At 43.5% G+C, this 12721-nt stretch overlaps 2 protein-coding genes across 7 annotated transcripts in view; both read right to left on the reverse strand.

The window, feature by feature from the left end:
• slc46a2 (solute carrier family 46 member 2) overlaps positions 1–5402 on the reverse strand; it is a 17355-nt gene extending 11953 nt beyond the window's left edge. The window contains exons 1-4 of the mRNA XM_085168676.1: positions 3263–5402; positions 2081–2251; positions 1284–1502; positions 690–861 (exon numbers count right to left, since the gene is read on the reverse strand). Of these exons, the coding sequence (XP_085024802.1) occupies positions 690–861; positions 1284–1502; positions 2081–2251; positions 3263–3736 (1036 nt within the window). The 5' untranslated portion in view covers positions 3737–5402. The remainder of the gene's footprint in view (positions 1–689; positions 862–1283; positions 1503–2080; positions 2252–3262) is intronic.
• Positions 5403–5516: 114 nt separating this feature from the next.
• The window catches only part of palm2akap2 (PALM2 and AKAP2 fusion), a 98152-nt gene continuing 90947 nt past the window's right edge, over positions 5517–12721 (reverse strand). For 4 of the 6 annotated variants that reach the window (XM_085168659.1, XM_085168665.1, XM_085168663.1 and 1 more), the window contains 4 exons: positions 11222–12674; positions 10852–11030; positions 10055–10093; positions 5517–8275 (listed from right to left, as the gene is read on the reverse strand). In XM_085168659.1, the coding sequence (XP_085024785.1) occupies positions 8147–8275; positions 10055–10093; positions 10852–11030; positions 11222–12674 (1800 nt within the window). In that variant the 3' untranslated portion in view covers positions 5517–8146. The remainder of the gene's footprint in view (positions 8276–10054; positions 10094–10851; positions 11031–11221; positions 12675–12721) is intronic. The other 2 variants (XM_085168660.1, XM_085168662.1) reach the window with 2 other exon arrangements.

The following is a 12721-nucleotide window of genomic DNA, read 5'->3' on the forward strand; positions in this document are numbered from 1 at the left end:
GCTTTACTAGTCCCACCGTCCAAAGACATGCAGCTTGTGGGGATAGGTTAATTGGAAAATCCAAATTGTCACTAGGTGTGAATGTGCGAATGAATGTGAGTGCGAATGGTTGTCTGTCCCTGTGTGTTAGCCCTGCGACAGACTGGCGACGTGTCCAGGGTGTACCCTGCCTCTCGCCCTATGACAGCTGGGATAGGCTCCAGCGCCCCCCGCGACCCTGAAAAGGATAAGCGGAAGCGAATGGATGGATAGTCCCTAAGGACCCCAAAGCGCTTTACATATCCAGTCATTCACCCATTCACACACTAGTGATGGCAAGCTACATTGTAGCCACAGCCACCCTGGGGCGCACTGACAGAGGCGAGGCTGCCGGACACTGGCGCCACCGGGCCCTCTGACCACCACCAGTAGGCAACGGGTGAAGTGTCTTGCCCAAGGACACAACGACCGAGACTGTCCAAGCCGGGGCTCGAACCGGCAACCTTCCGATTACAAGGCGAACTCCCAACTCTTGAACCACGATCGCCCCTTTTACTCTGTTTAAAGGTCATAGGAGAAAATGAAGGATGTGGCCTGTGCGTGTGGCATGAGCTGTAAACCCGCCTCAAATCTTCTGGATGAAGTGTCTCTATTAGCTGCTAATCCACCACAAATTTACTATAAAATCCGCGTAACATGTTTGTTCTTACCGAGGTAGAAAGTGAGGGTCGTCGTTACAAAGGACATGAAGTAAATCCCGACAGCGAAGGACACCATGCCGATCAGAATGAGCGAGGTGTCGCTGCAGCAGCGTCGAAACCCGATGACACCTATGTAACTGGTGAGGAAGATCACACAGCCTGCTGCATTTCCGTACCCCACCTGAAGAAAAAGGAAAAGAAATGAGAGATGTTCAGCGATAGAGAGGCAATAATAAACAGACTATGCAACTAGAACAGATGGCATTAATGCTTAAGTGCCTTAAATCTGCATTATTTTTAATGACCAGCAGGGGGCGACTCCTCTGGTTGCAGAAACACTCCTGGCTGCATAGACATTTGTGGGAAAACACACCTCAGCTCCCTCAGTCTGTTCAGAAGACTATAGTCATACAGTCAGAAAGGAGGATGAACAAGGGTGTGCTCATTAATTAACAACATACCAATCACAAGCCAACCGATGGCTAAGCTTAGACACTAATATTTAGAATTGTCCCGTCTGCTTAAAATAGAGTTAAAACTAGCCGTGTTACTTTTATCCCATCTTTTTTGCATCAAATCACAAAAATGGGGTAAAAAACTTACTAGAGTGGCGTTCCAGCTGAGTGGTGCTCTCAGCACAAAGGCGCCCAGTACTTCAATGGCTCCGCCCACTGCGAAGTTGTACAGGATGGCAGCCACAAACAGCAGAGCCACATTCACTCTGTTTATCTCAACAGGAGCCTCGACAACTGAAGAGTTAGTGGAGGCGTGTAACAGGAGGTGGCGGTTCTCCTCCAGCTCTCCATCGCTTACACCTTTCGCCTTTAATAAAGACAGACATGCGTGGTATATGAGCTCGGCGAGGTGGTAGAGCGAGCACGTGTGGCTAAAACTGAAGGCAGAACATGAATAAAGATGGTTCTAGTTATAAGACACATAATTACAGATTAATGTAATTATTTACATTATTATTACAGCAGTACACATATGTTTAATGATCGACAATTTAGCTTGCTGTTCTTTATTTTATGTCATAGATGTACTTTTAGGTCATTAGGTCATGGTGAGGTCACCAAAAAGAAAAAAGTTTTTTTTTCTACTTTTGGCTCTGTATGATGTCAGTAGGATCTGATCCTCTGAATGTGGTTATCTCTACCTGGTGTTCAGAGCCCTTTTGTTTTGAAGGGGCAGCTAATCAGAAAAAACTTACCTTTAAGGGGGGAGGAGCTAGAAGCAAAGTGGATGAAGGGCCATTATAAAATATACTGTGAATCATGCAAAGCTGCTCCAATAGAGTCCAAGAATAAAAATAAACAATCTGATTAGAAATACACAAAAAAAAACACATGGCTACACTGGACCCCCGCCCCCTCTGAACCCTCTCACATGCACACACTGACCTGCAGCAGGAAAATGGAGTGTAAGAGGCAGAGCAGATGCAGCAGTGTGCTGATGATAAGCAGGATGGTCCCATGTCCCAAACTGGAGCTGTACAGGTGGAACAGATGGCCAGAAGCGAGGCTGCCCACCACGCCTGCTAACCCATACGTGAACTCCACCCTCATCAACACCTGCAAGGGGGCACAGGGTTATTTCTTTTAATATAAATCAGTTAAAGTAAACTGTTTTGCTTTTGTTTTTTGTTTCTTGTTTGTTTGTTTGTTTGTTTTTTCAGTTCAATTCAGCTGAATCAGGGAGTAAAAGCCATCTGTCACAACGGGTTTGGGGGTGAAGGGAGGCAAACAGAACAAAGAAACACTGTGGAAGAGAGCAAGAGTAGTAATAATAACTTAATAATAACTAATGACTACATGCAGATTGGTGTATTAACACAGGGAGTGAAGATGAAACAGTGCATCATGGGAAGCTCCCAGCTTTCTAGGCCTATTGCAGCACAATTAAGGAAGGATTCAGGGTCACTTGATCTAGAACTATCACCATGCTTTATCAAAAAGGAAAGTCTTAAGTTTAATCTTAAAAGTAGAGAGGGAATCCAGACTGGGAGCTGGCTCCACAGCAGAGGGGGCTAACCCCTGGGTGATTTGGTAATTAAATGTAATTTTCTTTTTGACCGCCTGTGTGCATATAACGTGCTCCCTGAAGCACAGTACTCTCAGACTAAGAGGGGGAAAGTGTTTATGGCTTTATGTTAAAAGTTTAAGCTTACTTTTTTTAAGTTCACTGAATATATATTTTAGTTTTATTGTGTTTCTTTTAGGTACAACATCTGCATTGCATAGATTTTAGTTATAAGAGGTGACGCAGACTCGTATATCGACCAATTGTGCTCACATGAGCAATAAAACCTAAAGGCCATTTTTGAATAAGGGAAATCCCTGAAAAAAATAATAGTGAAAGACTGAAAAATCTGGTTAAAAAAAGAGAGAGAGAGAGAAAAAGAAAGAAAAGGTCTTCTTTAATGGCCCAACTCATTCGTTTATATCCTTGTAATTCTTAGTTTTTGCACATTATCATCAGTTTTACAGTCAAACACAAAGTTTTGTGATTGAAAGTAAGTTATTTTGAGGCTCCTCTCGGCGCTCCTTCCACGGCTTTGCAGCTGCAGCACGCCTGTAACTCACCTTGGAGCGGTCGGCCGCCGTGGAGCCGAGCGAAGCTAGAGTCATTACACCGGGCCAATATGCGGTGAACCCGCCGGAGAGCCCGAGGAGAGTCCCCGCCGCGAACATCACCTGCAGCGGCAGTTTTAGAACGACTACCAGGAGCAGGATGACCCTAGACAACAGGTAGCCGGTGAGGGGGGACACGATGGGGGCTTTCCTCCGGCCGCGGTCGCTCAGTCTTGCCAGGAACAGCGCAGGAAAGATGGGAGTCAGCTGGATAATGAGGTTGTTGATCATGTAGAAGTCGGTCATGGCTTTCTGCTGGGCATCCTCACTTGAGTGGCCCGGGTCGGTAGCGTTGGCACAGCGGTCCCTGACCACCATCTGCAGCGCGGTATCAAAGAGAGTGCTGCCCAGCTGCTCGAGCACGATGATCGGCTCGATCTGCCGAAGCATCGCGAAGGCTGCTTGACACAAGTTCGGTACCACCATGATCTGGATTGTTGTAACTTTGTAAAAAATAAAAAATAAAGATGACCGTCCTCTAGGACTTCTTCCGCCAGTAGTAAGTGAAGGGTTGTGCGCGTGTGCTTCAAACTAAGCAGCCTCACCGAGGAAACACGCCCACTTCCTTATCCCCTGCTGCTGATCAGCTGGCTTCAGTGCACTCTGTCAGATTTTAGGAAACCACCTTCTTTTATCAGGCTCTGGGCCACTATTTACATTTTCATCATTACCATTTCTCTGTGCTCCCTATTATATCTCCACACAAATCATCTCTCGTTGCATTTATCTAGGTTTGAGATATAAAACTGAAATACAACTGAGTTGCAATCCAAAACATGGCATTAGATATGAACCCATTGAAGGCAGTTAATCCATCTCAGCTGGTATACTTTCATTTTCATTTACACTTTTAAATAAATTATCACTGTGTGACTTTAAAATGTGAAAAATGCTGAAAAAACCCCCAGCACGCACCACCCATGTAATTACACAGGTATTGCAAAGCCAAATCAAATGTGCAGTTCCTGTAAATTTCTATGAAGAGCTGTAGGCGAAGTAGATATCGCATGCATACAACAGCACATATACAGACATTACTGCCAGCTCATTTCAAGGTAAACCACAAAGCAGGTAATCCTCTAACAGGTGAAGCCTGAAACAGGAAACATTTAATTTCCTTCCAATAAACAGCAGTGACTGCAGTCTTTGTGGATAGGCTTCTACTAGAGTGGTCTCTGTTGTATGTTGATAGAAATAATTTGAACTGAAAAAAGCGCATTCACAATGGGTTCCCACAAGCTCAACAATGCACTAACCACAAGGTACTTTCAAAAGCTGCTGCTTACAGCTCACAAATAGAATTCAAGGAAGTGTTTGCTTGTTCAGTTCTGGTCCGATAATGAGACATACCTCCTTCAAAATGTTTGTAATGTAAAGTGTACTCTATGTATACTCCCGGGCCAAGTCAGTGGGTAGCTGTTCAACTGCTCCTTCATCATCCAATCATATGGAGACATCTCAAAGTATTTAGGCAGGTAGACACAGTCAAAAAGACAGAAATTCAAACTGTGCATCACAGTTAGGAAGATATGATCTAAGTGACTTTAAACACAGCATGGTTGTTGATGTCAGATAGACTGGTCTGAATATTTCACAAACTGCTCGTCTGTTTACAGAGAAGGATCCAAAAAGAGAGAAAACATCCAGTAAGTGGCAGTTCTCTGGAGGAAAATGCCCTGTTGATGTCAGAGAATGTGCAGAATGCTTTGAGCTGATAGGATGGCAACAGTAATTCAGTTAACCACAGAAGCAGATGGGCTACAGGAGCAGATCACACCAGGTGCCACTCCTGTCAGCTTAGAACAGGAAATGGAGACTGAAATTCTATTGTACACCAAAACGGGACAATATCCATCCATTCGTCCATTTTCAACTGCTTATCCAGATCACGGGTGCAGCAGTCTCTAACGTGAAACCTAAATGTCCCTCTAACCAACTGCCTCATCCAGCTCTTCCTCTGGGCCTTATCCTGGTGGGACATCAGTCAGAATGCCTGGACAATAGAAGATTAGAAAAACTGTTGCCTGGTGTGACGCGTCTCAATCTCTGCTGCCACATTCAGAGGACAGGGTCACAGCAAAGTGTACCTAATGAAGTGTCCCTTTGGTTAGTGTATGTATATGGACAATGAAATGATCCCCCCACCTCCACCTCCAGTATTAACACTGAAAACACATGCAAATGAACCACTCATGAAACCCACATGTACAGGTTTTGTTTTTAATGAGAAAATATTCATAATATGTATAGTGGGTGTGTAACTGTGAGCCTTACATGTGCTATAAAATAACAAAGCAGAGTATGAGCATACAAGTGGTTAACATAGGAACAGGGGTTATACTGTGTTTATATTGTAGTAATAAGATTGCTTTATCACACACACAGACAGTGAGTCCCACACTGGAGAAGCTCTGTAGGCCGAAAACACGCTACCAGCATTTAAAATGATAAATAAAATCATCTCTGCACCATAAATTCAAACATCAAAAGCATAATAATAGTAATTATAATAATAATAATAAATCACACCATTCATTAATTCCTCTGTGTGTACGTTTCATAAGCGACTCTAATGAGAACTTTGATTGGTTCCCACAAGGATGAAAACCTTTTCCGTCCTGTTGTCTTTTAGCCTTTAAGTCAAAAATAATCTCATACCAGCGTTAAAGACACTGCACCTCTGCTGCACCACAGAAGACCCTGAAATGAGAACTTGGATGATTCTCTGGAACATATGTGTGGGTTTTAATATTATTTGTTTCGGGTTTGGTGGAAGTGGACACCGCAGAGGCATGAGTCCTTGATTTTCACTTTTGGTTTATGGCGTTTGTGCCACGCTTTCTTGACAAAGCATATCACAAGACAGCCGAGTGGAATAAGTTGCAAAGGGTGGCTTGACTTGATAGGTTAGTAGATGTCCAGCAATTACATCTGTGGTTTAGCTCAGCGTACATTCAGTGTGTTTGGAAGCAAAGAGAGAAGTTGCTGCCTTGCTGAAGGGCACTTGGACAGGTCAAAACTGTGACTTTTGGTTTACAAAAACGCTTTTGTTTCTCCTCACATCTGGACGCAGAAACGAATCTCACAGGCTACGACAGAGGAATACAATCAAAAGTTGTCCAGAAACACCGTTTCCACAGCCAGTTTGACACATTTCTACTTTTCATTTCAAATTAAAGACAGTCTGTTATACTCCAGGGAGAAGTGTGGTTGTGTTAAAGTGTATTTACTGTTTTACTCTTGAAGCTGAATCCTGTTTTTCCTCGTCACTTTGTATGATTTCAACACTTCAAAACACAAAATCAATGCCATTTTGCAAAATTCAGTCACAATACAATTAGTAAAAAAACAAAAAAAAAACCTTACAAGCCCAACTTACAGCACAGCTCAGCATCTCAAAAGACCTTTATTGCCTTCTTTTTGCCACTGCACTTTTTTTTTAGCTGTGCTTGGTTCAGGTTAGGAAAGGAGTGTGAATCCATTCGCACACTTGTACGCCTTAAAAAGGACGCGGAGATCTCAGGCTGGTGGGTTTTCTCTAAATAACATTCTGTTTTGGTATAACGACTTCTTATAAAAACCTTTTTTGATTATTTTTTTCATCAAACTTTATCCTCGGCTAGCAAGTAGATACAGACGTTCATAGGTCAAATACACAGTCCTACCTCAGTATAATACATGAAACAACTGCTTACATCATCAGAAAGCACAGGTCAACAAAGCGACGTAGCCAACAAAAGTAAAATAAGTGATTTTTTTTATATAAAACCCCTGACCCAGCCCTTTAATTAACACACACATTCACTCAAATGGTGCAAACACTACCAGCAGGTAGCCCCACCCCCCCCACCCCCTTTCTGTTTGCACTGGAAAAGAAGTGATTACAGGCAAACTTTCTATCTAAGGTGGTTGCTTATTTTCCCTAAGGTCTACCGACAGTGTAGTAATGTAGGATAGGAGAGGATACAATACATACCGTGCACAGACAAGCACTGGCGGTCTAAGGCAAGTTTAGTTTTGCTAGTTTTGCAAATTTCTTGACTAGCATTTAACACAAAAAGGATGCTGACCGCTCAAAATTCAGTAAAGATGCTTGACAAGAAGGCAAAAGCTCCTGGAAAGCGTGTCAAACTTGTGTCATATCTGCACTGTGCCATTATGGGCTCTGAAAGTGACGCTTTGGGGCACCTTTCAGTTCAGTTCCTGGAAAACACAGTAGCTTTCCAGCAGTAAATCCAGGTAAAAGTATTTCTGAAATTACAAAAAATAAGAGGGTGATCTGGTCTCTCCTTGTCTACATCCTCTCAGAACTTTCTTTTCTTTGAATAGCTGCATCTGCCTATCTTTTATATCGTCCTCTTGATTAAAAGCTTTCAGCCACACTTTCAGAAGATGACTGCGGTTATTATATAGCACGCGCAGATGAAACCACCATCAGAGAGTCTCAGGCAACCAGTCAAAATAAAAGCTTTAGATCTTATTTGAATAATAGCATAAAGGTGAAAAATCCTAAGAATATTTCAGTCATTTAGCATTTACCAGCTATTAAAAACACTAAACGTTGCTCTAAAACCACCGTCAAACACCTTTGAAGTGTCTCTTTCATTGCTGACCACCTTCACATATTTCCCACATCCTCAGCCACTTAACAAGCTAATATACCTTCAGTTTTCAGGTCCAAAAAGCCCTACTGGTTCACACTGCTGGGGTCATGTGATCTTCAGATACGCTTAATAAAATAAATAGTTTTCCTTCCTGCTTTCTCACTTTTCCTTCAGTCTTTCTCTTCCTTCATTCTCTCCAATTGGCCTGTTAGTTGTCTCTGAAGGGAGTTTTTTACTCCTCCTCCTCCTCTTCTTCCTCCTCTTCCTCTTCTTCCTTGCCTTCCTCATTGGCATAGATGCCGGCTTCCCACTTCAGAGCCATGTCGCTTTTCCTCCTGGTCACACGAGTGGCCTCCAGAACCTGATGATTACAAAGCAACCAATCAGATGCAAGTGCGACCGGGAGCAATGTAATTGTTACAAACATAAAAACAACAACAACAAAAACCCCAAAACACGCACACCACAGTGACTTTAACATGACATGCAGTGTATGTCAAACACTGAGGGCGCACACATCTAATCACTTTAATTAAATGACAAAAATAAAGAGCACCTGCAGTGTTTGACAGCAACAACAAAAGTAACTTTACTCCATTTCAGGGAATATTCATGCTTGAACACCACATTAAACGTGTCCAGTCATTATTCCTCTCCCACACCCATGCTGATACTCACAATCACCTTCAAGCAGACAGACAACGACAAGGGGAAAAGATTTCTTTGTCAACTGGAATCCAGGGTAGATCAGGACAGGGTGTAGGTGAAGTGGATTGTGGGTAGTGGCAGAGGGCTGACAGCAGTCATGATGATAGAAAAGTATGGACATGAGCTTCTCAAAGCTCAGGCCAATTACGTAGTGTCAGATTGAAGCACACCCAAGTACCATATCTTTTAACGACTACACATTTTTGAATATCATTTACAAACATATTTATCATATATAGCTATATGGCACCATTAAAATGGCTCCTTCTGTTTTAAATATTGAAAGAAATTTTTTAAATCAACACTATACAGCATGTACATAAATTGGAATGTGTGGATTAAAGGTTCACACCAAATCCACGAACAAGCACATGCAGCACCAACACCACAGAGCAGAACAAGGAAATGAGAGTACAACCAGACCTGGGAGCAGACATAAAAACACATGTGGGTTTTGTTCAGAAAGTGCCCCGTCTATGGTTTCCAATCTACCATCGACATTTCCAGCACTGGTTTAATTTCTAAAAGACTGACTGAAGGACAATTAGAAGATGAAAACAACAAAGTTGAAGTGGAACTCTTCTCATTCTGACTCTGTAACTGGACTCGGGAAGTCAAAATCACTGTGAATAGGCAGTTTCTTCAGGTGATACTGATATATGCTACACTTCTGTGCAAAGGTTTTAGGTAATTAACACATTTAGATTCTTATTATTAATAACTGAATGTGATGAGGGACCCAAAGTCCAATTAATAAATTATGATCCCAACGATCCAATGAGACACACACAAGTAATGCAAATTTAAACTCACTCTGATTATTTTAATAGAGCTCTTTTTTTATATAAAGGTTTTATTATAGGAGCTTCATGTTTATTGCTCAGCTGGGAGTTTGATGATGTTCAAAACATAACAGCAGGTTATGGTATTAAATGGAAACCACATTCATACCTGTAACTTATTTTCTTTCATAGAGGATAATCCAGTATATTCTCAGCTAACGGGTAATAGAAGAAGCACTGAAGCACGTTTCTTTAGAGAATCCAGCCAGCTCTTAGTATGGCTCCCATGGGCCACTTAGTCCAAATACTCTTCCTAAACAAAACTGACTATTCAAGCTCACACTAGTATCAACACTGACTCAGAAATAGCTTATTCTGAATCCAGAGAGGCCATGATTCTGTAAAGGGAAAGGGTCCTCACACTAAATATTAACCAGATTTCTTTTTATGGTACCCTGAAGAAAGCTTTATGGAAGTGGATCTAAATCCATCCTTAGTTCACTTTTAGTACCTGAAACCTTTGCACAGCACTGCATAAAGCTGATTTTTGCCATCTACTTGGACTCTGTTGTATATGAATCTAATGTGTATGGTCTGACCCAGGTCTGTCAGTAAAGACAGTTACAGGAGGGAAGAGATTCCTCAGGTACCTCAGTGGTTACCTCGTTAGCCAGCAACAAACGGGCATACTAATCGAGCAGCAGGAGAGAAGCAACAGTACACGAAGTCAACACATGTGATGTCATCATGGATAAACAACAGCACAATTAGCAACAACATCAGCAGCTAACAACTGCGCAGCAGAGATGTTTGTGTGGAATAAATTCAGTGAAGTAACTTGAAGTATGTCATCTTACAGCAGCTGGAATGAAACGTTCCCTCCCAATGGATCTGCTGTGTGTGAATATGAACTTGAGCGTGCGGTGCTCATGAACTGAAAAGTGAAACTTCTGTCTGCCATTTCTGATTACGCAACATTTCCAACAATTTCTTTCTGTTTGCGTGCCAAACCTTTCACCTTTTCGTGAGACCCCATTTTGAATACATGAGCATTCTGGTGTCGAATTACATTTATTACAAAACAACAAAAAAAAGACAAAAACATGGGGTCAGGACAGAAAGCCCCTCTTACTTTCACTCTGACTGTTTGACTCTCTTCTCTTCCAGGCTAGGAATTACCCTTTGGTGATGTACAGTATGTGCTCATACCAGGTGCCCGGCTGAACAAATACGTATTATGTGACAAACTGGGTCATCTCTTGGCACTTTCACAGAGATCAGGGGATTTATAATAACTGATGCTCACAACTACTACATTACTTTGTGGTGCTTTGTATTACACGTTTTCTGCAACAGAAAGCTTTTGATTTTGCAGTGGAAAGCACCTCATTCTCTTTCTCTTATTCTGTGTCTAGTCATTTATCTTTCCCTGGGTTGAAATACTTACACTGTTGTCCTCAATTTTCTCTCTCCTCTTCACTTTGTGTGTTTCATAGTCTTCCATAAGAGTCTGCATGAAGTTTTTGGGTCGTGATCCTCCAGAGTCCTCACTGCCAGCATCAGACAGGGCTCCTTCAGAGGTCGAGGGGGAGACAGGTGGCGCAGGTCGAACTTTCTCAATCTTTCCTGCAAACCCCAAAAATAAATTTAAAAAAATCCATACTATGGGTTATTTAAACATTTTTTTAGTTCTTTTCTTTTTAATAATTGTTACATTTACATTGTTGTTGGGTTGATTCTGGCATTTAAAATAAACTAATAAGCTTGTTAATATGATGACTGTATGACCCTTGTGAGGACCTGCAGTACTAACTGACCTGGCGCTGTCCGTGCTGTCAATGTGAGTCTAGTTGGCAAACTGTTGCTCTTCATCTTATCTGTGGGGGAAATAGTGGCGTGCCGCATCCCCGTCCTCACAGGTCCATGACTACTGCTGGAAGTGCCACTGGGCCGGACAACAACGGTAGGCTGCACCTCCCTCTGCTTCTTCAGTTCTTCCTCTCTCTGCTGAGCTGCTCGGATCTCCTCTTCAATCATGGACAGAGTTCGCTGCTTCTTGGAGCGCAGGCGGAACGGGCCGCTAGCCGCCTCCACCTCTGGCCCTCGCGCTGCTGTCGCCGTGCTACGCAGTTCAGCCGCCTCTGAGTATTTACTGAAGTAGCTGAACTCTGATTTCTCTGGGCTTGGAGGAGACGGGGGACGGTATACAGGGGTTGGCCTAGAGACAGGAGCTGTTGTGGCAGGAGCAGGCGCAGGAGCTGGGGCTGGAGCTGATGAAGCAAGCGCTCTGGTGTAGGAGGACTGGATTTTAATCCTGGGACCTCCGTCTCTGGGCCTCTGTGGTGGTGAGACAGGCTGAGACGGTGGAGGAGAAGGCGTCTGGAGCTGTTGTGCTGGTCTTGGGGACTGCTGTTGCTTCTGAGCCTCTTGTGATTCTGATGGCTTCTCTTGGGAAACAACTCTCACCACTGGCTGCCTGTCTGGCTGTGGGGATGAGTTGGATGGCGCAGGACTGGAGGACACAGGTGACTGGAAACTGGGGGCTCCACCAGAAGACACAGGGGAGGAAGAAACTGGCACTGGGCTGCTTGTGGATACAGAGCATGGAGATGTAGGGGTACTCAGCTGTGAAGAATTCAAGTCAGCTTGCTGCCAGTCTTCTACGTTTTCAGCTGCTAGGGCATTTTGGATGGCATTTTGAACAAGAACCCCAGCGTGGTACTCCAGCTCATCTTCTGTTGGACTGCCACTCATCTGCCCGTTGACTGGAGTAGTTGGCTGAGGGGTAGGTGGTGACACAGGGGTAAGTGGCAATGGGGTAGGGGGTAGCGAAGCCCCGCTGTCAGAAACATTATCCAAGCTAAATATAGTAGTGTCCTGAGAGCGGACTGATAACTCGTCCAGTCCTGAGTCAGATTCCTCTGGGTGAAAAGCTGGATGGAAATGACCTTTTGCTTCCTCTTCCTCAGGTAGGACTGTCATCACAGCTAGCGCACATGTGAATTCATCTTTAGTTCTTTCATCAGACCAGGTCACGTGCGTCTCCCCAGTTTCTGCAACAATGTCACTGCTCCCATGGCTGCCCCTGGCTGTGGATTTCGAGAAGGGTTTGGCAGAGTATATTTGAGGAGCTACATCCTTCTTGGTAGCCTCCCCTTGCAAAAACTGCTTCCTAGCAGAGGAGAAGTTGATCTGCTCCTCCACAATGTCCTCCTTCCTGGATAGCTCCGAATCAAGGGTTACCACTGTGGGAGGGCCTGACACCTGAGGCTGCAAAACAGATGAGAGTACAGAATACAAAAGAGTCAATTAGAAAA

This window comes from Neolamprologus multifasciatus, chromosome 7 (genome assembly GCF_963576455.1).
Source record: "Neolamprologus multifasciatus chromosome 7, fNeoMul1.2, whole genome shotgun sequence".
Lineage (NCBI taxonomy): Eukaryota > Metazoa > Chordata > Actinopteri > Cichliformes > Cichlidae > Neolamprologus > Neolamprologus multifasciatus.